The sequence below is a fragment of the Colossoma macropomum genome, unplaced genomic scaffold, assembly GCF_904425465.1.
Source record: "Colossoma macropomum unplaced genomic scaffold, Colossoma_macropomum, whole genome shotgun sequence".
Classification (NCBI taxonomy): Eukaryota; Metazoa; Chordata; class Actinopteri; order Characiformes; family Serrasalmidae; genus Colossoma; species Colossoma macropomum.
In genome coordinates, this window is record NW_023495896.1 from 19,487 (window position 1) to 45,500 (window position 26,014).

Sequence of the window (26,014 nt, forward strand, 5' to 3'; positions counted from 1 at the left end):
GAAATCATGTAGAGAAAAAAAAGATGCAGCGATAATCGTTTTATAATCGCATCGCAGCCTCTGAAACGTAATCGAATTGAATCATGAGGTGCCTAAAGATTCCCATCCCTAGAGTGTATAGTAGAGTGACAGTGTGGCAAGTTAAAAAAATGTACTTACTTAACGTAGAGTGATACTACTCTATGTTACTAGTACTAGTAATAACTATAGTGGTACATGATTTAATAAATATTATCCATGATACTGTACTCACCTCAGTTCAGGTGGAGACTCTCCCTGTTTGAAGGCTGTGGGTATGTCCATTGACGCGTCACTCTTCATAGACACACAGCTGGGCTCAGGAGAGTCTGGTCTCTTACTGTGAACCAGACTAAAACACATTCAACCATCTGTTAAGATCTGTAGTCTTTAATGCGTCTCCCTCCATCACACAATGACTTCATCTCTTATTACACTCAGTAATTTCTCTAAACACTCTTTGGAGAAGGTAAAGTGAAAGTTGATACTTTTTCCTTTTACGTTTGACCGACACTCGTCCAAGTGACACACATGTATTACACACTTTCTGAGAACAGAGTTCATTTTAGGCCTTGAATCTCTTTAAAACTTTACTTTCTTCTTTGGTGTTTTTGACACAGTATTAATCAAAGTAAGAGCTCAACCTTCAGAAAATGTTATTTTCCCACATCAGGCTGTCAAATTAGATACTATATAAGCCATTTTACCCATTAATGAATGGGTATCAGGGCTGAACACAGAGATCATATTCCCCATTACGCTTATATTAATGCAGTAAAATCACATATAAAGTAAGTTGAAAAATTGTTTTAATCAAAATGTTTTCATTAAATTATTTGTTTTTAATCCATTTTCATTTCATTTTCATTTAAATTCATTAATGGATAAAAACTGGGTAACATGGTTGTGAATTTAGTCTAAAAAAAGGAGCACTCAGGAGTTGTTAGCTTGACAGGGGGCACATGCTGCATGCTAACTACTAATTACCATATAGTTCACATAAATGAAAAAATACATATTTTTTTTCTAACAATAATTTTGGTAACAGTGTTGAATAGTCAAGCTTTACTGCAGCCAGATCAGCTTTTTGTGTGTAAATGGAGAAAACAGAATGAAAATACTGACTTGTTTGATGGTCTTTCTGCAGAAAACAAGGAGATGATGCAAATTCCTGTTTATATCATAATAAATGGAACGTCCCATTTTTTAACGTGGGGAACAGGTTTGGGTAACAGGGGTGCACATAAAATGTGGGACACAGGTTAAAATGACTTTTTGTTAAAATAAAATAATAAAGAAAAAATATAGCCGCAAGCGGCAATGAGCGGGTCCAAGCACGCATAAGCACAAGAAGCTCTCGTGCACTTTGAGCCAAATAGGCCTAATCAGGCCTCATGCAGTTTGGGCCTTACAGGCATAGAGGCTGAAATGAGTTCATCAAAAGGCCTTCATTTGTCATGAACCATTTTACTTTCAACATATGTTTACATTTCTATGGACTGATCTACAAAGGTTTGTAGAACATGCAAAGGATTATCAACACAGTTGTCAAAAATACATGAGCAATGGTAAAATATCTGTCACAGCTGTGTTTGCAAGGGGTTTTGTTTCTCCATGTTTAAGGCTTTGATAATCAGGCCATAATGAGACCCAGTGCACTCATAAGGGGCCCTTTTGGCACAAAGGAGCTCACTGAAAGTGGTTTAGAATTGGTCAAAAGGTCTCCACATGTTATGATAATTGATCAGGGAACTTGATCAAAGCTGTTCACTGAGTTATGTTCAGATTGACCTTTTGACCTTAGTATAATAGGCTGTAATTGTTGAAGGAATAATTCAAAATACTACACAAGGAGTGAAATATTTGACCTAACATGTAATTACAAAGTTATTCAGATCAGTGAACTGAATCAAATGGCACCATGTGTTTATCTGTAGACTTTGTAATAACACTGAAATAGCATCTTTAATGATTTTTGGGGTTTTTGACAGCTAAGGCGCCCTCTAAAGGTCATACTTGGACCAAGTTTTGCACACCCTGTCTGAGTCTCAATATATACAAGTACTCAAACTTTTGAGATGATACAACCAAAGACTGATGAGTTATAGCAAATCAAGCTGGCTATGCCATGGCCGCAGTGATGTATTGATGGAGCAACACCAGGTCGAGTGAAAAAGTCAATATTTTTTTGATAATTATTTACCTAGAGAGGCCACAGAGTATTTCTAGACCAAATTGGAGAAGTTTGGATCAAAACTCGGAGACTAGTTCGAAAAGCATGGTTTTCAAACAGCTAACGATTACAAAAAAACTATGCATTTTTATAATAAACATGCAATGGTAAAATTGTTTGGCATACTGTACTACATAAGATTCATACAGAGCTTGGGTCAAAAATAGTAATGATATGTTTATATCATGTAATAATATATGGTTTTTTATGAATAGCGCCCCCCAGTGGCCAAATCTGTTGAAACTTCACTGCTTGTTAGAAAGGGGCTACATGTAGACACCATGCAAGTTTCGTCATGATTGGTCAATGTTAAGCCTGTCAAAAGCCTGCTGAATGCTGATTGGCTGATGGCGGTCATACATTTCAATGAATTAAATTATCCTTCAAGATTCACTTATAGTCTGTCTAGTAGATGCTACATGCCAAGTTTCAGCTCAATCAGATGGACGGATGCTGAGAAACAGTTAATTGGCAATTGCCCCGCCCCCTAACGACGTATGCCCACCAAAATTGATATGCTACCACAGAATCTGGTCCTAAATGTGCATGTCAAGTTTCAAAGGTTAAGGCAGAAGCATTCTCCACTTATAGAGTTTTAAATGGATTATGAGCTATTTCAGAAGGGTTCATTAGCATATGGCAGCTCAAAAGCTGAACGTGGCAGCTCAAAAGTTGAATGTGGCAGCTCAAAAGTTGAATGTGGCAGCTCAAAAGTTGAATAGTTTCTTGTAAAATGTCTCTCAGCTTTCCGCTGTTTTACGAGGCTGAAGTCGCTTCTTATTCTCCAGCTTCTTGCTGAACTTTCCCGTTCCACCTTAAATTCTGCCTGAGGCGCCGAATGTAAATACGGCACCATTTAAGGTGGAACGGGAAAATTAGAAAGAGAAGCGACTTCATCTTCGCCACTTTTCAGTGTTTGAGAGTCTCTCGTTGCAGATTTAATGTACCAGGAAACTGCGCTGCTTATAAATGCGAATAAGTCCATTCATCTCCCAATGTTCGTCCGTCTTTCTCTTTTCCTTTTTCTTTCGCTACTCGCCAGGCGAAACCTCGTTGCTATGTGACCTGCAGTCTTTCGCCCAATCATGAGACCAAAACCGAAGTTATGAACTCCCTAAAGACTATATAAAGTGCTGCGTGGTCATCCATTACCACTGGACCTTATTTCACCGTAACAGCGCATTTTATCACAGATGAGTGGCAGCAGCGTCTCATGTGCTCCACACAGCAGTGAATGAGAGTCGTCCATTTCACTTGCCACATCACTTCCATTTGTTTCATTAATAAAAGATATTGGACGTAAATTCATTATGGATCATTACAAATACTTTGCTTTAAAACTACCAAGTCCTCAGACAGTGAGAAAATAGAAATCATGTAGAGAAAAAAAAGATGCAGCGATAATCGTTTTATAATCGCATCGCAGCCTCTGAAACGTAATCGAATCGAATCGTGAGGTGCCTAAAGATTCCCATCCCTAGAGTGTATAGTAGAGTGACAGTGTGGCAAGTTAAAAAAATGTACTTACTTAACGTAGAGTGATACTACTCTATGTTACTAGTACTAGTCATAACTATAGTTGTACATGATTTGTTGCTCAGTAGCTCATAAACAGAATAATTCATCTGTGGTAAAATCATAACTCTGGAGTCATTTGAGAATTCATGTGTAAGAAGTAGGAAAATGATGGTGAATCCATGATAAAGAGTATTAACAGACATAAAGCTTAGCTCTTCTCTTAAATAGAGAATCTACCAGTAGCTCTTATTATAGTGATCTGAGATCGACTGGCTATGCCTCGATCCAGACAGTAGGGGGCGATCACAGGCTTTTCCTCATTCTAGATAAAGCCATCTATGGGGAAACTGCACTGGTGTTTACAGTGGTCTTTTACTCCCTCTATTCAGGGGGTAATAAATATTCTCCATGATACTGTACTCACCTCAGTTCAGGTGAAGACTCTCCCTGTTTGAAGGTTATGGCTCTACCCATTGACTCATCACTCTTCATAGACACACAGCTGGGCTCAGGAGAGTCTGGTCTCTTACTCTGAATCAGACTAAAACACATTCAACCATCTGTTAAGAGCTGTAGTCTTTAATGCGTCTCCCACCATCACACAATGACTTCATCTCTTATTACACTCAGTAATTTCTCTAAACACTCTTTGGAGAAGGTAAAGTGAAAGTTGATACTTCTTCCTTTTACGTCATATTCCCCATTAATCTGATATTAATGCAGTAAAAGCACATATAAAGTAAGTTAATTAAAAATTAATTGAAATTTAAGGTGGAATGGGAAAATTCAAGGAATCTGGTGAATAGGAAGCCAACTTTAGCTTAGTCTAAATCACCATATCAGAAAATGCTACCAGCACTAAAACCACGGGTAAATTTCCCAGTTTGAATTTTCCCCACAGGGATCACAATTGTTTGTTGAGGAACGTTCTTAAACAGTTGGACCTCCACCCGTCCTTGAATCCTTGACAATTTTTGAGATGCGCTGCTGCCATCAAGTTCTAAATGAGTTAATGTTTTTCATGAAATGGTAAAATGTCTCACTTTCAACATCTGATGTGTGCTCCATGTTATATTGTGAATAAAAAATGGGTCTATGAGATTTGAAAATCATTGTATTCTGTTTTTATTTACATTTATTTACATTTTTCACTGCGTCCCAATTTTTTTGAAATTGAGGTTGTACTAAAACTGTAAAGTTCACAAGATAAAATATTAAATAACTCTTCTTTGAACTGTTTTCAATTAAATATGTATAAAACAAATCAGTACTTTTTGTTTTTCTTTTCATTTTACCTACTGTGCCAACGTTTTTTGGAACTGGGTTTGTAATACAGATTAGTGGTGCAGGAAACATGGAGCAGTTTGGTGAAGCAGTTAGCAGTAAGAAGTTAAGCTCAAGGGTAAAATGACAGTAGTCGCTATTATCAGTGAAATATCCTGACCAATTTCTCTGACCACTGAGATACTCTCTGTTTTCTCTATTCTCTATTCACTTTTCTAAGATTCACATCCAGGTGCAGGAGAGTCTCATAGTTTTGGTCAATGTAACAACATTCATGCTTCATGTAAAGTCTCACCTCTCAAGTTTCACTGTGTCATGTTCCCCAAGGAGGCTCATTTTGGAGGTCAACCTTCCTCCTAAAAATGAAAATATTAAACATTACCTTAGAATTATGTTACTTGAATCTTCAGCAGGAGCTACAGAAACACTAAACATATGAGAAAAGACTGTTTGGTTAATGTTTACACAAAGAAACAGTGCAGAATAAATACAGGTGTTACTCATAATAATGCATTTTGTTTTGTAAAACATAACCTATTAAGGTAAAACATAAAAGGAAAAACTTACTAAAAGCATGAGGAAGAACCACTTGTTGATGATACAAAAGCGAATTACTCCACACACAGTAGTCCAATATTCAGAAAGGGTTGTACTACCAGCTGTGCTGATGTGTGTTTCTAAGTGTTAAGTGGTTCCTGAGTTATGAAACCCCCCCAAAAAATGTCTGCTAAATGCATTTAGCCATTCAAGGGAGTTTAAACCAGTTAAAACTGTAGTTTAGAGTAATCAAGTAACTTGAAAACATTTGTGAAATGACTCAGATACATCGTTGGAAATAAACTGTACAGACAAAACTAAAACTAAACATGAAATTATATGAAGAGGTTTGAGTCTTGATCACAGATCACAGACTGATCACAGTTCGCTCCGCTAGTGCAGATTAAAAACTCTCTCTGTGAGTTTTTAATCTGCACTAGCGGAGCAAGGTTTACATGAAGCTACATGCATTTCATGGTTAGATGATTATATAGGACTTCCTAGCTTATCTGTTTGTAACAAAACAGCTTAGAATCTCTGAAAGTCTGTGGAGAGTTTGTTACAGATTAATTAGGTCTGTATTTTAAAAAAGTACTTGATTAAAAGTCAAATTCATGAGAAAATTACTCACTTAATAATGTATTTTTAGTGACAGTCCTACTGCTGTTTAGCTCCATGAACTTCTAGAGACTGTTACATATACAGCCGTCACACTGTATAGATTTATTAATACTGGAACATTTCTATCATTAAAATCATTAGCAACTACAGCAGTTTATCCATTTTTAATTGTCTTTACTGGTTTATATTCCTCTGGTGACCAGACTGATTACTTCACACAGTGATGAACTGACCAAATGAAAGTCTCTGATGATGTATTGTCTGTAAGATGAGGAGTAAATGTATTTTTCTAGATGCATATTTAAGTTTAATAAATAGCCGCCAGTTTATTCTATAAGAACAAAGTAAGAAGACAATAGTACACACAGTGTTTAGCTAAGATTAACTAGCTAGTCAGCTGCCTCCTCAGGCAGAAGCTGAGCTGTGAAAAGCTGAGATCTGGGGAGGTTCTGTGTTTAGCAGCTGATACTAACACAATTTCATTAAGCTCATTTGAAAATGAATGAAGATGACGGTTTGGATAAAGTCTGTTCCTGCTAAAATATGTGCTGCTGACGTCCTCCTCTTTCTGTCTCCACTAACCTGGATGTCTCTGTAGTGTTCTTGCAGCTGGGAGCTGCTCTGGTTTGCTATGTTTTTTGACTGGATTTCTGAACAGAGTCTTTTAAATTTAACCAGACTTTCTTCTGATATGCTCATCATTTATTTTGAGTCTGTGACAGAAAATAAGTACAATTATTTGATTTAATTTTACTCCAAAAAGTACTGTTACAGGGAAAAACGTACTCAAGTACAGTAACGACAATATGTAATTTGTTATTTTCAACTTCTGCTAATGCTGAAACTCACATCACTGATGATAAAATATGATATATTCTGCTGCTCTAGTCTATTGGCCCATGTTTTCTGATCCAGTTATAACCTACTCTGCTTAACACAGATCACTTTTTTTAAAATCACTTTTTAAATTATGAGGCTATTAAGCTTCATCAAATATCTGATGTTGTCATTTACTTACCACCTAAATGTCGATGCTTCAGTCTTCGTCCAAGATCTTCCATCTCATTGTCTGTGTCGGTGTATCCTCTACCCCCATTGGCTGCTCCCAGTTTTTCCATCTTTGCTATAAGTTGTCTCACATTGTTGCCTGATTGACTCTTTCCTGCACCTACAACTTTGAGGTCCTGCTGCCCTGAAAAAAATAAATGAAGATATTCAAACTCAGATTTTCACAACTCATCACAATTTCTTTTGGCAAGTCAATTAGGGCATCCAATTTGTTCACATCAGATTATTATCAGATCATTTTAAAACAATCGACTACAGACAGATTTATTTCAGCTTTAATTCACTACATCAGATTTCCACTGGGTCAAAAGTTTACATACACCAAGTAAAAACAGTCTGGCAGATTCCAGACATTGATGCAGTGACATTCAGAAGCCACTTGTCATAATTAGGAGTTAACTGGGTGAGCATCTGTGGCTGTACCTGTGGGCCTATCTTACCTTGCCTTTAATGCCATGGAAAAATCAAGAGGAGACCTCAGACCAAAACTGTGGACCTCCACAAGTCCAGTTTATTTTTATATGTTTATTTTACCCCCATGCACAGTGAAAAGGATGTTTAGAGAGACAAACATTTCTCTAATGATCACAGCATTTTGGATCACAAAGTCTCCAACAAAATTAAATGAAGCTGCCAACTGTATATCAAAAAACTTTTTGGAAGACGTGCCAGATGAAAGCTGTTCCTCTGATCAGATGATACAAAAAATAGAGCTTTCTGGAAACAAACACTCAAGATGTGTTTGGCGTGAAAAGAGAATGGTTATACAGAAAAGAACCTAATCCCCACTCTTAAGTGTGGTGGGGTATCTGTGATGTTTATGGGCTGTTTAACCTCTTAAGGCCCTATACAATTTATTAGATACATGGCATTTTAAGAGACTTAAATTCTAAAAGCTAAAAGTGGATCGTGGTTGGATCTTCCGGAACACGGCTGCATCCACACAAATGGTTCAACTACCACAGAATCAAGCTTTCATCATGTCCATCCCCGGCACCTGACCTAAACTGCACTGAAAACCTGGGAGGTGTTCTGAAGAGGAGAATTCAAAAGAGAGGACGTAGAACCCCAGAGGATCTGGAGAGATTGTGTGTTGAGCAGTGCTCTCAGATTCCTCGCACTGTGTTCTCCAATCTGAAAAAGCATTAGAACAGTAACTGTGACACCTGTTGTTCTGGAGAAAAATTTATAATTTTTGTCTTTGACAAAATTTACTTTAAATAAAGTCCTAAACAGGTCAGTGCGCATTCTTACTTTAATTAAAGGTTAGGTGTCTTTCATATTTTCAGCATGAGGCAATTAATCACAAAGACCTCATTTGTGAAAAGGGGCTGGATATTACAGCAAGACAATGATCCAAGACATACATCAAAATCAACCTTGAATTACTTCAAGAAATAAAAGTTTTTTTGTTTTTTTTTTCAATTTTTACCCGGTTTTCTCCCCAATTTAGTGGTCTCCAATTCCACCCGCTAGTTAGGACTCCCCCAATCACACGGTACTATCAACGCTAGGAGGGTGAAGGCTAACACAGGCTTCCTCCGAGACCTGTGAAGCTCCACCGCTTCTTTTCGAGCTGCCGCTCACACAACGTCACTGGACAGCCGAACGCGCTCGGAGGAAAGCGCCAACCGCCAGATCTGCTGCGTCAGCTAACGGACGCCTGCGCTGACTAGCATCGCGCTGAGTGAGTGATGGGGGGTGAGGGGGGCCATCCTACCCACCCAGAGAGAGCGAGGCCAATTGGGCTCTCTCGGACTCCCAGCTACGGATGGCTGTAGCATCACCAGGAATCGAACTCGTGATCTCCTGATGATAGGGCCAACGTTATGATAGGGTTTCTGATTAAGTTTACATACAAAGACTATAGATTATTTCTGAACTAGAAGTGTTCTGTAAAGACAAATGGAAAATATCCTAAATCACAAAGAGCAGAAAGACTGTTAGCTGGCTAAAAGAAATATTTGGAGGCTGTGATTTCAGCCAAAGGGGGTGTTACTATATATCAGAGGTGGTCACGTCCCAAGTCAGGACAGTTGAGTCTCAAATCAAGTCCTGATTCGGTACAGGCAAGTCTCAATTTGTGTCCCAACTCAGTACGTCAAGTGCTTAGTCCTTAACTTCGAGTTCTAAACAGGCCAGTGTGTATTCTTCAATAAATGTACTGAACTTTCAACACTGAACAACTGAAAACCAAAATTTATGGTAATATAGCCCATTTAATGACAGCATGTTAGTAGTGAATATTATGATTTTTTGTTTTTATCCTTCCAAAACTATTAATAAATGTTTACATGGATAACAGACACTAATGGTGAACACAAAGAGTGCAAAGAGTGAAATTGCGTTTCTCTCAGACCCCATGGTGTAGCGATAACATTAAATACACAGCAAACAGGAAAAGTGTGTCAAACTTTTGAATTTAACAATAAAAAACTTCATAGTTGGTGATGGTAGTTTTTGATTTGTGGGGCTCTGGGAGCAAGGGGGGTCTGGATTCATGAGGGGAGCATATTAGAGGTGCCAGTCTGCAGCTGCTGCACCATTTAAGGTGGAATGAAAAATTGAAATATGAGGCTAATGAATGAAAAGCCAAATTCATCTTCACTTGTGTTCTAAAATAAAATAAGCCAAGTAAGAGCACAGTAACAGATACAGTGCTGTAAAAAAGTATTTGCCCTCACCTGATTTCTTCTTTTTTGCTAATTTGTCATTTAAATGTTTCAAAACATTCAACTGATTTTAATATAAGACAAAGACAACGCGAGTAACACAAAATGCAGCTTTTAAATGATCATTCCATTTATTGAAGATGGGGATTTATTCAAAATCTGTATCACCCATGTGAAAAAGTAATTGCCCCCTAAACCCAATAACTGGTTGTGCCACGCTTGGCAGTAACAACTGCAATCAAACGATTGCGATAACTTGTGATGAGTCTTTTACATCATTGTAGAGGAATTCTGGCCAACTCTTCTTTGCAGAATTGTTCTAATTTGACTACATTGGAGGGTTTTTGAGCATGAACTGACCATTTAAGTTTTGAGATGGGATTCAGGTCAGCTCTTTGACTCGGCTACTCCAAAACCTTAATTTTATTTCTTTTGAGCCATTCAGAGCTGGACTTGCTTGTCTGTGTCAGATCATTGTCCTGCTGCAAAACACAACTGTGCTTGAACTTTAGGTCACAAACTTGACTGACATCCTCTATCAGGATTTATGGTTCCATCAGTTATGACGAGTCGTCCAGATCCTGCAGAAGCAAAGCAGCCCCAGGCCATCACACCACCACCAAAATGTTTTACTGTCAGTATGATTTTCTTATGGTGGAATGCAGTGTTAGCCTTACGCCAGATGTAATGGGACCTATGTCTTTCAAAAAGTTCCACCTTTGACTCATCAGTCCTCAGAATATTACATTAATATAAATTATTTTAATATATATGATTCATTCACCTTAACTGAGGCAAGTTAGGCCTGCAATTTAAATGTTTGTCTGGGCTCTTTTGTGACCTCCTGGATGAGTCGTCAATGTGGTCTTGGTTAAAATTTTGGCAGGCCGGCCACTCCTGGGTAGGTTCACCACTGTTCCAAGTTTTCTGGATTTGTGGATAATGGATCTCACTGTGGTTTGCTGGAGTCCCAGAGCCTTAGCAGTGGCTTTGTAACCCTTTCCAGACTGGTAGACTTCAATGACTTTCGCATCTGTATTTGAATCTCTTTAGAACACAGCATCATGTGCTGCTTTTCGAGACTTTCTAGCCTGCTTCACATTGCCAGACAGATTCTTTTTAAGTGAAGTTTAGATTCAACAGGACTGGCAGTAATCATGCCAGGGTGTGGCTAGTGAAACTGAACCCAATAGTCAATTGAATTTGGTTAACTAATTGATTTATTAGCCATGGGGGCAATTACTTTTTCACATAGGTCCAGGTAGGGCTAAACAGCATTTTTTTCTTCAATAAATGAATTTTGTGTTTGCATTTTGTGTTTACTTGGCTATCTTTATATCCAATATTAAAAGTAGTTTGATGATCTGAAATTGGGAAGGGGCAAATACTTTTTTCACAGCACTGTCTTTAGTGTACAGATGAAACGGCTACTGGTTTCATGGTAAACCAAGGTACATACTTCTTTTCAAATTAATTGAAATTTTGTCATTACTACTAAAGGAGAAAGTCTGAGAGCTGAGACTGATCACAGAATGTTCTGCTAGTACATTAATTACACATCTTTCTGTTTCATATCTGAGGCACACAGTTTTACTGCCTATTAGCTTAGCTCACATTAGCTAAATTAACTACCTAGCTAGCATGCAATCATAACAGAACATCAGCAGCAGCTTTAGGTTTAATAAAGCACTAACATGTGCTTATAATTCTGAAACAACACCGTAAAACAGACATTGTACAAGAAGACTGTACCTGCTTAGCTCAGACTAGTAAGCATAATCAGCTAACTGCGTGCCTACATTAATGTTGCAGTCTGAATAAAACCCTGAATCGGAATTAAAAGTCTTACATTAGTGGCTTGGGGGTCTCTCATGAGTCTGATTCACTCATCATACATCAGGAGATACAGCGAGTTACAATTAAAATAGGAACAGAATTATCATGAACTCCTAGTTCATTAATAATGAGTTACCATTGTTTCATTTTGTATTGCTCCTGATCATCATCAGCTCCTAATTAAAAACAGCAACACCCTAATCTTTGTGTAACAGACAGTAATTACATAATCACTTGGCAATATGTAGAACCAAGTGAATGTGAAGGCAGGACACATACACATTCAGATATTTCCGTGAGTCCTCTCTTCAACTTTTATACCCTGTTTGGGGACGATTGCTTCAAATGATGTTTCTGTAATGTACTTTGCATTTGGCTGTCTGGGAGCCATTTTGCCACCTGAAGCTCAATAAATGAAGAGGGCTTTTTCCTTCTTTCAAAAAGAACTCAACGGCTGAAGTCTTTTATTCAACTTTCTTTTATTTTTGACTGAACTTTATTTTATTTTGTGTTTATGATGAAAACAAGCAATGAGATTTATTAAAGAACTGAAATATAGTTATAGAACAGATTAGTTTAATTTTCCATATGTTGGGGCTCTGACCAAGCAGGTATCGCACTTAGTCCCGACAATACTTTCTACACTTAAAGAATATAGAATAATCTCAGTTATTAATCTCAGTGTTACTGAGCTCTGCTAAGGGCTAAGTGGACTGATAAATCAATGTGATGATCAGTTATTAACCTTAGTATTACTGAGCTCTGCTAAAGCCTGAGTAGACTGATAAATCAACGTGATCAGTTATTAATCTCAGTGTTACTGAGCTCTGCTAAAGCCTGAGTAGACTGATAAATCAACGTGATCAGTTATTAATCTCAGTGTTACTGAGCTCTGCTAAAGCCTGAGTAGACTGATAAATCAATGTGATGATCAGTTATTAATCTCAGTGTTACTGAGCTCTGCTAAAGCCTGAGTAGACTGATAAATCAATGTGATCAGTTATTAATCTCAGTGTTACTAATTTTTTTTTGAGGGATGACTGAACTGAACAGTCTTCTTAGTGGTAGACATGTTCACAAATCAATTGTACTTGTGTATGTGTTAACTAAGAATCACATAGATACACACTTTATAGTCAAATTTGCAAAATTTTGTAAATGGGTATGGTGAACTGTTTGCTTAGTCCATGAGACAGCAGTGGGGTTATGGGTGCAGCAGTGGAATCACTGGAGCAGCACTGGGATCATGGGAGCCACAGTGGGATTATAGGTGCAGCAGTGGGATCATGGAAGCAGCAGCGGGATTATAGGTGCAGCTGTGAAATCATGGAAGCAGCAGTGGGATTATGGGAGGAGCAGCAGGCTGAAGCAGGCAATGAGAGCTAAAATACTATTGAGAATTTTCTAACTTCATTTTAATAAGGGATATAAAATATTAACGGAAGAATTACACAGAGAAAATGACCAACTGTGAAATCAAAATTAGTAACTGTACAGTATCTCACAAAAGTGAGTACACCCCTCACATTTCTGCAAATATTTTTCACAGTGAACATGTCCGAATTGTGCCCAATTGTGTCATTGTCCCTCCCTGGTGTCATGTGACTCGTTAGAGTTACAAGGTTCCAGGTGTGAATGGGGAGCAGTGCTGTTAAATTTGGTGTTTTGGGTACAATTCACTCATACTGGCCACCGGATATTCAACATGGCACCTCATGGCAAAGAACTCTTTGAGGATGTGAGAAATAGAATTGTTGCTCTCCACAAAGATGGCCTGGGCTATAAGAAGATTGCTAACACCCTGAAACTGAGCTATAGCACAGTGGCCAAGGTCATACAGCGGTTTTCCAGGACAGGTTCCACTCGGAACAGGCCTCGCCAGGGTCGACCAAAGAAGTTGAGTCCACGTGTTCAGCGTCATATCCAGAGGTTGACTTCAAAACATAGACGTGTGAGTGCTGCCAGCATTGCTGCAGAGGTTGAAGAAGAGGGAGGTCAGCCTGTCAGTGCTCAGACCATTCACCGCACAATGCATCAACTCGGTCTGCATGGCCGTTATCCCAGAAGCTGACGCACAAGAAAGCCCGCAAATAGTTTGCTGAAGACAAGCAGTCCAAGAATATGGATTACTGGAACCATGTCCTGTGGTCTGACGAGACCGAGATGAACTTGTTTGGCTCAGATGGTGTCCAGCATGTGTGGTGGCGCCCTGGTGAGGAGTACCAAGACAACTCTCTCTTGCTTACGGTCAAGCCTGGTGCTGGAAGCATCAAGGTCTGGAGCTGCATGAGTGCTGCTGGGAGATGCGGTTCATTGAGGGAGACATGAATTCCAACATGTACTGTGACATTCTGAAGCAGAACATGATCCCCTCCCTTCGGAAACTGCGCCACATGGCAGTTTTCCAACTTGATAATGACCCCAAACACACCTCCAAGATGACAACTGCCTTGCTGAAGGTAAAGGTGATGGACTGGCCAAGTATGTCTCCAGACCTAAACCCAATTGAGCACCTGAGGGGCATCCTCAAGTGGAAGGAGGAGGAGCACAAGGTGTCTAACATCCACCAGCTCCATGAAGTCATCATGGAGGAATGGAAGAGGATTTTAGTAGCAACCTGTGCAGCTCTGGTGAATTCCATGCCCGAGAGGGTTAAGGCAGTGCTAGATAATAATGGTGGTCACACAAAATATTGACACTTTGAGCACAATTTGGACATGTTCACTGTGAGGTGAACTCACTTGTGTTGCCAGCTATTAAGACATTAATGGCTGTGTGTTGAGTTATTTTCAGAGGACAGTAAATCTATACTGCTATACAAGCTGTACACTGACTAAGTTATATCCAAGTTTCATTTCTATGGTGTTTTCCCATGAAAAGATATAATAAAATATTTGCAGAAATGTGAGGGGTGTACTCACTTTTGTGAGATACTGTGCCTTCTCTAATGTTGAATTATTCTTTTTTTCTGTCAAAACCTTACGCGGCTGAACATAAACAGTTTTTCATAGGGGTATGCCATATGGCAAAAATAGTACAGTAGTAATATATCACAATACTTCAAGACATTTTCACAACATATTACTAAACATACATATTACTAAAAACAACTTTCAGTTTTTCTGAGATTTGATGAGTTGTAACAGACAAAATAGAACCTGTAGTGCCACATATAAATATACAATAATAAAAAATAAATCTATAACTACAATAACTTTCAATGTTTTACAAATTACAGTGCACTAAACCCAATTAAACAGAACTAAATATCCTCACTTTATAATGAAACGTGTAGTTAGTCAATTCTCTCTAAGTACGACATCCTTGATATGCTCAGAAAAGCATAGGGTGACATAACTTATCATGATAATGATGAAATATCACCACATTGCCCACCCTGAGTTTTTCAGATTTTTATCTGGGTTGGGTAAGTCTGTTCATATTTTGTTTGTTTATAGTGACGTTGGGTTTTCTGCAGTGAACCCAAAACCCCAAAAAATCAAAGTAATCTCTGAAAGACTTGATCAGTAAGATCAACCAATAAGAATAAACACAAGAGCAGGACGTGGCTTTGGTGAGAAGGATCTACTTCTTGGGATTTTGAAAAAATGCATATTTTATACTTTTCAAGCATGGCTGGCTGTAATGTATGACAACACCCCACACATTTCTGGTTTACATCATATTAGAAGTTGTGCCAAAAGACACAGTCTGCAGAATTTACCACGTTCAGTAAAGCAGAATGATTATTAAACAGAGATTCAGTAGCTACATGGTCCAAACTTCCATTTACAGAAACACTTACAAAACTGAAAAAATAATAAATTAGTCAATCCTGAAATAACAAAATAGTTAGTAGACTAAAACTTAAATCTTATTCTAGTAAGAACACTGATCAGTCAACCAGAGGGTATCAGAGGGAGTAGCTCTGGCTTTAAAACAAAATGTTAATTTAATTTAAATATTCATCATTCATTTATTTAATTTATTATTCTTAAAATAATGTAAATCTTGTGCTATTCATCTAAAATAACAAACCTAATTCCAAAAACGTGAGGACAGCAGATAAAATGCAATTAAAACTAAGCTGTTATTTATAAAACACTGACGTATTTGAAAAAAAAATAAACAGTACAAAGGAAAGATGTTTTCCTTTATCGATTTCATTTCTTGTTTATGAAACTAATGCCTGCAATGTGTTCCAAAAAGACAGGACAGTCATGCATGGATATAACAGAACCACTTGGCCTGTGTCCCACTGAAAACATGTCTTATTAAGCTGAAAATGTGTCAGTGAAGGCCTGTTTGGTTGCACAGCTGAAGACTTCAGTGTAACAGAAGAAAGACAAAAAATTACATTTCAAACTGGATCAGTTTGTGTCTTCAGTCTCCAAACGTTTATTAAGTGCTTTTTAAAGGAAAGATGATGTCACACAGGGGTAAACATGCTACTGTGACAAATTTTAGGAGCTCACTGCAGGCATTAAATCTGGAATGATCATATATTTACAAAAAACAACGATGTTCATAAGATAAAATTTAAAGTATATTTTTGTATCATTTTCAATGTAATACACTGCTCTCTGTTTTTATAGGTATTTCACATATTTCCACACATATACTCTGCAATGCTTATTGTATCTCATCTTTAATTATTTTTTTAAATAAAGTAAAATTAATTTTTTTTTTAAATCAGAAAACAGGTTTTTGTAGATTCGGGTGGGCTTTCCCCCCAGTCTATGTAGATTCTCTGTTGCCCAAGTAGGATTAACCCGATTAACCCACACTAACCAACATGAAAGTTCAACAACACATGGTCAAACCATCGGGAAAGAGCCCTGGTCCGGTCCAATGCCCAAGTAATCCAGCCTACTTCATCATAACACTGGCTGTGTTTACATGCAAAGATTTTCGCCAATCTGACTGAATACATTACGATTACAGATTAAGACTGAGGTGTTTATGCTCACTATACTCAACAATCTCATTACAAGAAATCTGATCCAAATTACACATATGCGTGGAGAACCACTCAGTGTAGATTTTACCATGTGAACAAGCATCACGAGTTCAGTCAGAGTGAGATGAGCAACAGTGAGCAGTGCTTTTGTTTTTAATTACTTTAAAATGATGTCAGACTCAGGAAAACATCCTTCACATGTCCTTATTAAAGAAGACCGAGAGGAAGACGTCGTGTTCTGAGACACATAAGACGGACGTCCGTCCCACTGCCGTCTTCAGACCAGTTTCTGCTCCGCCATGTTGAACGTTATAAACTTTCACTATGACGTGACGCACAGATCAGAACGGACTTAAACTTTCCGATTGGGAATGTAATCAGATACAGGCTTTTACACAGATATTCTTCTTCTATTTAACAGATTATTTACAGGATTACACACATTATTCAATCGGATAGAAATTGTTTTCCGAATGACTAGACTGTTCTGACATGTATGTAAACGTGGGTACTGAAGGCTACTTACTGTCCGCCTCCATTTCTGTAGACTGCAGGGTTAAACCTGTAGATGGCGGTTCTATTCTGATGGACTCGTTCTCGTAGTTTCTCTCAGGAGAATCAGTCACGCGTTAAAACCACTTCATTACTAAGTACATGTAAAACAAACGTGTAGCTACATGAAGAAGGATCTCTGAGGAAGCCTCGACACACAGACTGCCAGACCAACCTGCTGAGACAGAGTCTGTACACAGACAAAAACGGAACTAAGAGAAAAGCGGAAACAGCCGCCATTACACAACTTCCTGTTCACCCGAAATGGCTGCAAACAGTGAAAACAGAGACTGAGTGATTTACAGATTTGTGTTCTTTACTCAGCCTTTATATCAACACACAGTTTCAGAACTTTACTTAGTCCATTAGATAAACACAGGAGAGCAGCCCAGCTTTACACCAGATCCACCAGATCCACCAGCAGCCCAGCTTTACACCAGATCCACCAGCAGCCCAGCTTTACACCAGATCCACCAGCAGCCCAGCTTTACACCAGATCCACCAGCAGCCCAGCTTTACACCAGATCCACCAGCAGCCCAGACTTACACCAGATCCACCAGCAGCCCAGCTTTACACCAGATCCACCAGCAGCTCAGCTTTACACCAGATCCACCAGCAGCCCAGACTTACACCAGATCCACCAGCAGCCCAGCTTTACACCAGATCCACCAGCAGCCCAGCTTTACACCAGATCCACCAGCAGCCCAGACTTACACCAGATCCACCAGCAGCCCAGACTTACACCAGATCCACCAGCAGCCCAGATTTACACCAGATCCACCAGCAGCCCAGCTTTACACCAGATCCACCAGCAGCCCAGCTTTACACCAGATCCACCAGCAGCCAAGCTGTACTTTCAATTTCAAATCTGTTCTTATTTACAACAAATTAAAACTTGAAGTTCACACTTTACAGATAAAGTAACCTGAACAACATTAACTTATGTTTTATCATCGTTTCCTTTGAGTTACTGTAATTTTGTAAGTCTATTGTTATGATGTCAAGTTTGTAACAGTAGAAGAACCTTTTCTGGTGTGATTTAAAAACCATTTTCAAAAAGTTTCTATATAGAACCACAAACAACACGTTCTCCATTAGTCTGAAGAGCCACTTCACCATGAAAAAAACACTGAGGCACGGTTCTCAACAGATTCACTGCTTTTACTAAAGAACCATCTTTTTAAGTGTGTATTGCTTTGTTTTCTTGCTGCAGCACATACAGCTGAGAAAGAGCAGGAGAGACCAGCAGCAGACATGAAGGTCCTAAATCTAAGTTTCCAGCTGGACAAATAAAGAAACATAACAAAAAATAACTGAATAATTAAAAACTAAAAATAATATTTGAGATGAATCCAAATCCAAAAGCTGTTTCTGGGACAGATATTAGTGAATATATCTGTGTATTCACTGTCAGACCTTTCAGTTGCTGTTGGAGGAGCCGTCACTAAGATGCAGCACACTAATATGAAGCCATAGCTAATATGCTCTGTGAGCTCCACTGGACCAAGTACAGTCCAAATGAAGTGACCTCTACAGTTCTGAGCATAAACAGACTTGATGTAGCAAAACACAAATCCAAAAGCCCCACATGACACCGTCTTATATTCCCCAACATCATAACCATCATACACACATATAGACCCACTGTTATATGGAAAAGTGTAGAAATAATACAATTATTATAAATAAAATCATTTCTGTTTGTATAATATTAATAAAATGTGATGATCTGGATTAAAGAAAGGTCCTAAATTAGTGTCCTTCCTTTACATCTCTGTGCTTTCTTTCTTAAGTCTCTGAACTAAGGATAGTGCTGGTGGGGAAGACTGGTGTGGGGAAGACTCTACTGGAAACACCATCTTGGGCCAGGAGGTCTTCCACGTGTCCAGTTCTGCCCAGTCAGTGACCAAAGACTGTATAAAGGCCAGAGCAGAGGCTGATGGCTGTAAAGTGTCTGTGGTCGACACTCCTGGTTTATTTGACACTGACCTGACAGAAACAGCAGTGATTAACAGACTGGTTGAATGTATCACTCTGTCCTGTCCTGGACCACACGTCTTCCTCCTGGTGCTCTCAGTGGGTCGCTTCACTCAGGAGGATCGACAGACGGTGAAGAGACTGCAGTGGATCTTTGGTGATGAGGCGCCTAAATACACCATCGTTCTCTTCACTGAGGTGGACCGACTGGAAAACCAGACCATAGAGGAATATTTGGCTACAGCAGGAAATGAGCTGAGTCAGGTGGTGGAGACGTGTGGTGGACGCTATCACTTCTTTATCAACGAGAACATGGCAGACCGCACTCAGGTCACTGCACTGATGGATAAGATCTTCAGTTTGCTGTCAGAAAATGATGGTGGCTACTCACCAACGAGATGTATGAAAGTGTGGAGAGAGCGATTTAGGAGAGAGAGGAAGAGCTGAGAAGAGAGATGAAGGAACTGGTTGAGGCCAAAGACAAAGAGATAGTCCAGCTGAAGTGGGAGCTCAGAGAAAGAGCAGAGAGAGATGTGAAGGAGAAGAAACTTCCACAGTTCAGAAAAGCTGCAGAGCAGTGTAAACAGCAGTGATAGTGACTCTCACTCACTCTCTCCTCTCCTCTCTCTATCCTGTCCTCCTCATTCATCCCTATATGTGTATCCAGTGATCTCACCTCTTCAGTTTGTTCTGCACACTGTAGGATCATGGATGCAGTTTTATGCTTGTGTATGAATAATTTATACGCAGAAATTCTGCATAAGGATGGATGGCTTTTTAATATTGTTCACTTTGTCTAACTGCACAGATGTTCATACAGTAATATGCTTTTATATGAGAACTTCTGAAGTTATAGTAATTATGATATATTTGGGGGTCTATAAACAGAAATCCCCCGTCTTTGTGTTTGTACTTTAAAGCTCAGCTACAAAAATCATTTCTGCTGAATTTGTTAAATCCTTTATTTTATTGTTTTGGTCAGGAAATTTCTAAAAAGGGCATAATTGAGTCTCTAAACCTCAACACTCGTTTAGAATAAGAAGATCTGTGAATGTGTTGCTTTAGCCTTCTCGCTAAGCTCCTGTTAGCCTCTAGTGCTAATGAGGACAGTGGATCAAAAGCAGCTTAAGCTGATGGCTCCACACCCAGAAACACAGATTAGAGTCTTTACTGTCTAAACTGATGTCAGTGAAGCTTCACTGAGCTGGACTGAGTCTGTGTTGTGGGTAAAGCTGTATCATGCTAGGCTACTGCAGTCGAGCTGCACCAGCAGCATTTATTTATTTCAGCAACATCTCATTGCAAAAGGCTGAACATCTCAAACACATTAGCTCCGTTAGCGCAGGCCTGTTCTGTAGCTGTGAGCAAGTCGGCTCTCAGAAATGAGAGCAGCACATCTGAACTCTGGCCTTGTGTGATGGCCCCGCCCCATTCTGAGTGAAAGCAGCCTCTCTAATTTGACTGGTGATCAATACAAACTCTGAGCTCTTTGACAGTTTAATGATAAAATAAGAACCTCCTGCTGATTTAGAGCTATTAGGAGCCCAAATTCTGCGGCCAGTCGGGCAGATGATTCTCTCGCGTCGCTGCCGGAGCTGAAATCCAGAGAAACATGAAGGAAATCTGGGCTGATGAGTGTCCTTTCAGTCTGACTCCATCAGAGTGGACGAGCTGCAGTCCGTGTAGTGAGCTGGCTGTTAGTGAACTGAACCCTTTAATGAGCTTAAACTGATTCTTGCTCTGAGTGGAGGCCATGAAATCTGCAAACAACACATTACAGTACTGGGTGATGTTTGTGGATCAGTTTAAAGACACTTCTTTGATTTAGTTTGTAGTGAAGTGTTTTTGAAGTGAAGTCCAAACCTCTAATTTACTGATCCACTCCAAAAAGATCAATCAGAAGGAGGAGAGATAAAGTCTCTCTGAAAGAGAGAAAGTCTGTCTGATGGGGTTTTTGACGGTGTAGAAAACTGAGATGAAATGTGGTGAACAGTGATTCTTAATGTTCATATAAACAAAACTCAGAGTTTAATGTTGTTTAGTGAACCAGAAACAATTTACTAACAGACCAATCACAGCTCAGCACTTATAAGTGGGAAAAGCTTTTATAACCTTGTTTTTTATGAATCTGTTCTTTTAATGTACTTTATATTATTTATGTTTTGGTTATTATGTATTTATTTATTCGATCATGTAAAAATAATTAGATTTATGCTTTATTTTTATTTTAAAATAATAAAAATAATAATTATTATAATTATAATCATAATAAATAAAATTATTTACATTACTTATAATAACTATTAGAGTAATTATTCTTGTAATTGTAAAATAAATTAAATCGTAATAATAATTTGTTATTTCTTTGTTATTTAATTAATTAATTAATTTATTTATTTATTTGTTTATTTATTTATTTATGTATTCATTTACATATATGTATTTATTAAATAACAAAAGAATGTTATATGATTAATGCTTTATTTTCTTTGTATAATAATAATAATAATAATAATAATAATAATTCATCATAAAATAATTAGACTACATTATTTATTATTGTTATTATTGTTATTATTATTATAAAATAAACAAATGATTCAATAATAATAATTAAAATAATAAAACTTTCATTGTTGTATTCTATGATGTGGACATAATAAAAATAATAATGTTATCATAATAATAATAAAAAATGAACTTATTTACTTTATTTATAATATTTATTATAATAATTATTCTTGTAATTGTAAAATAAATAAATGATTACATAATAATGATTCAATATATTTCTTCATCATTATTATAAGAATGTAATATGATTCATGCTTTATTTTCTTCGTATGATAATAATAATAATAATAATAATAAAGTCATCTTAAAATAATTTGACTGATTTACATTATATGTATTATCTAGAACACCTGTCTGGAACCATCTGCACTCGTTATGTTTCTCCAATTGTTCATTCAAGTCTTTCCTTTAATTTGTCACCTGACTGTACACTGTAAAACATTACAGCCCCATTAAGTTTTGTTAACTTATCGTTTCTCTTTGATTCCAAATGTCATGACAAGTCTTGGATATTGAACTCAACTTTGTAAGTTTTCCAAAAAATTAAACTCAACATCTTAACTACCTGTGAGTTTTGTCAGGGTTGCATATGTTCATTTAACTTATGTCTGTAAGTTATACATTAAAAAGGGGGGAGGGGGGGATGATGCCCAGGAAGTACTGAGAAATACAGAGAAGTTGGCGCCTTTTTTGAGTTAGACAGAACAAATGGTATAAGATGGAGATACAGTGAAGCATGGTACTAAGCAGATTTCCACAGAGGACAAACCATAATATTCCACCTGAAATATGGATACTTTGTGTAAAACAATCGTGAACTATTTCCAGCGGCGAAAGGACACACCTGACTACGACTTCAGTTCGAGGCAGACTGAGTGGTCTTACAGCGCCGAGTAGAGTGGAAGGTTGGAGTACATTAGTTACCTGATTCCCGCTGAAGACCACAAGGAGGCGACGAGGCGAGTGTTTAATCAGTGCTTCTGAATCTGTGTTGATAAAATCTATACTGTAGCCGCTTTTCTGGTGGTGAATAAAGAAAAATTCAGCATATTGATGCTCTACGAATGAGACTACTACCCCGAGCTGCCCTCGCTAATCCCCCGTGTTTGTTAAAGCCTCGAATGTTAGCTAACTTAGCTGACTTTAGCTTAAACCAGTTTAGTACACCACTGGGGTCCACAGCGGATACTTTAGTTGGTGGGTTTTTAGATGATGTCACTTAAAACGTTATTGGAGTGGAACAAACATCGTTTGCGTTTGAATAAAAACGTTCCCACTAGCTAAGTTAGTAGTCAGCTACAGTTAGCTAATGCTAAGTTAGCTGCACAGTCAAGGCTAACGTTAATTCCTCCGTCTTACTCTGTGTTATATAACGAACATAACGATCTGCTGAGTGAATTCGGGCTTTGTGTTTGTTTTTGAGGACGTAGCCGCCATGAAACAGGGAAAATAACGCTTCGTAGTCTCGTTGACTTTATATTAGCTGATTTATCTGGGTTATCTATCGTCACTGCCTCTATTTATTCATGCTGTAGGTCAGTGTATTTGGTAAAGTCTGATGCTGTTGCCTTTCCTGAGCGGTGAAAAGGAAAAGTTCAGCACATTGATGCAGTGCGAATGTGGCTGTTAGCCTGAGTTTTCCTTGCTAATTCACCCTGTTTTTTAAAGCCTCGAATGCTTGCTTAAAATAGCTTAGTACACCACTGAGGCACATGGCGGATACTTTAGCTGGTGGGTGTGTTATTAGATTATAAATGTGTACACCGTTACTGGAGTGGGGGAAAAAAACTATTTTCATTTTGAACAAAAACCTTCACTTGCAAATTAACGTTAGCTAGTAGTTAGCTCTGCTGAGTGTTTCAGGAGTGGTATTTTCTTTTTAGGACGTAACTGAAATGAAAAAATGCCATTTTGTTGATCTCAGTTACTTATTATTCATTTTTACACTGCTGCTCCTTCTGTTTATTCATTCTTTAGCACTCTCTCTCTCTTATGCACGGCTTGTTTTTGGAGGTGAAAAATGTCCTTTTTTGATCCTGCATTAGATGTTATAAAGTGTGTGACAGTCATGTATATTTCATCTTTTAATTCTATTCTTAATGGGGCTGCAAGCAACGATTACCTTTATTTTCATTTATTCTGAAGGTTATGTAATTATTTGATCAAAAGTCAGAAAAAGCTACATTTCAGTTGCAGTTTTGTAAAACCCAGACTGAAGCCCTCAAATTTCTCTTTTTTTCACCAAGATCCAAAAAAACCCAGTTCACTGTTAGATTTAACAAAACAATGTAGTAAATTCTCTCAGTTTGTAAGCAAACATAGGAGTGTATTACATTTTTTTGTTGGAAGTGAATTCATTATTAATATTAAGCATTTTCTGACTTACCTGTTTTGTCCACTAATTTTTCTGATCTAATTCCTGATTTTTTGTGTTGTGATTGGTTTTAGTTGTTCTTTGTAGAGATGGTTAACTTAAATTACGTTTTAGTGGAAAAAACACTTAAAATATCATCCACTCTCTCCCTCTCATTCTATATGTAATAAGACTATGTAGACAGATTTGAAAAATTTGATTCTAAGAAATCTGATTTTAGGAACATGCAATTCATTTGTTTTTGTTTTTTTGTTTTTTCTCTTGACAGATTTCTTCAACCATGTCTCTTTCATGAAGTGGAAATGTAAGTTTTGTGCATTCTCAACTAATGGCCAAGGAAGAATATTACAGCACTACAAAGAGCGTCGGGGGCATTATCGAATGTGTTCAGGCCTCATCTGTATTCACAAAGACTGTTTGAACACTTTTCGAACCCAAGCAGAACTTAAAATGAATTTGAAAGAACATATAAAAGAAGCTTATAAGATTGTAACGAAATGATCCTGTGATTTGTGTGTATTCTCAGAGCCTAGTGACATTAACAAATACTTCACTCATCTGAATACTCATTTGAGAAACAGAGAGGTTGTTAAATGTCCCTTTGCAGGTTGCTCTTTCAGGTCTAGTGTGCTGTCGACTTTTAGAAGTCGCAATCATAAGTTTTCCACCTTAGAAAATTTCCCACCAGAGGTTTTGGCACAGCATACACTTTCAGTACCTGCAATAGAAGAGGATTTTGTTTCAGACGCTGAACATATTCTTGCACCTGATTCTGTATCAGAGGCTGAATCTGGTCTTGGAAATGGAAAGTCCATTAAGCATCAATTGGGAATTCTCCGCATGCAAACACTTTTGTATGTATCAAATTCAGCAGTACAGGAAATAATTGATGAGTTGACATTGGAGAATTTGCTCATCAAAATATAAGGACAGTCGTTGATAAAGTTCTAAAAGACAATGGTTGCATAACTGATGTCTCTGTTGTAGCTTCATGGACTGAACAACTACAAACTTTGAACCCCCTCAAATTGCTCTCAAGGGTGGGGCCTCTTGGCACGGAGCGCAAAAGACAGACATTTTATAGAAAGAACTTTACTCTTATTGAACCAGTTCAGTATGTGTTAAATGCACAAGGAAAAAAAGCTTACTTTTGTTTATGTTCCTATTTTAGATTTGCTCAGTAAACTGTTGGAAAGAAATGAGATACTTAAGACACTAAGGAGATCCAATCAACAAGAAGGTCATTACAGTTCATTTAAAGACGGAAAATCCTTCAAAGAAAACAAAATTCTCTCTGAAGACTTAGGCATAGGTCTTGGACTATATATTGATGATTTTGAACTTTGCAATCCGTTAGGTACTTCAAAGAAGAAGCACAAAGTTTGTGGTATATATTGGGTGATTGCTAATTTACCTATACGTTTTTGATCAACGTTATCATCAATTTATCTAGCTGTTTTGTGCAAAACTGTACACATAAAAGAATACGGTTACAGTAAGGTTCTAGAACCCCTAATTAGGGATCTTGAGCTTCTCGAGAGAGAAGGTGTGTTTGTTCAGAGTTTTGGCTCTAATGTTAAAGGGTCAGTTTTGTATGTATCTGCAGATAACTTGGGTGCACACTCACTTGCCGGATTTCAAGAGTCTTCCAAGGTGGATAAGTTTTGCAGATTTTGTCTGGCAAATCGTGTAGATATTCAGCAGTATGATGTCAGAAGTGGGGTTTTTACTTTGAGAACACCAGAATTGTTTGATGAAGCTGTTAATGTGCTTAAGCAAAGTGATGTGT

General features: G+C 37.9%; 1 protein-coding gene and 1 pseudogene across 7 annotated transcripts in view; one reads left to right on the top strand and one right to left on the bottom strand.

The window, feature by feature from the left end:
• Positions 1-17,458, bottom strand: part of LOC118803390 (NLR family CARD domain-containing protein 3-like) — a 33,412-nt gene extending 15,954 nt beyond the window's left edge. For 2 of the 7 annotated variants that reach the window (XM_036563889.1, XM_036563886.1), the window contains exons 1-5: positions 17,274-17,457; positions 7,230-7,403; positions 5,349-5,409; positions 4,194-4,310; positions 254-370 (exon numbers count right to left, since the gene is read on the bottom strand). In XM_036563889.1, the coding sequence (XP_036419782.1) occupies positions 254-370; positions 4,194-4,310; positions 5,349-5,409; positions 7,230-7,403; positions 17,274-17,286 (482 nt within the window). In that variant the 5' untranslated portion in view covers positions 17,287-17,457. Of the gene's footprint in view, positions 1-253; positions 371-3,975; positions 3,982-4,189; positions 4,311-5,348; positions 5,410-7,229; positions 7,404-17,273 lie in introns of those variants that run through there. The other 5 variants (XM_036563885.1, XM_036563890.1, XM_036563887.1 and 2 more) reach the window with 5 other exon arrangements.
• Positions 17,459-17,563: 105 nt separating this feature from the next.
• On the top strand, positions 17,564-19,890 carry LOC118803391 (annotated as a pseudogene).
• Positions 19,891-26,014: the final 6,124 nt, after the last annotated feature.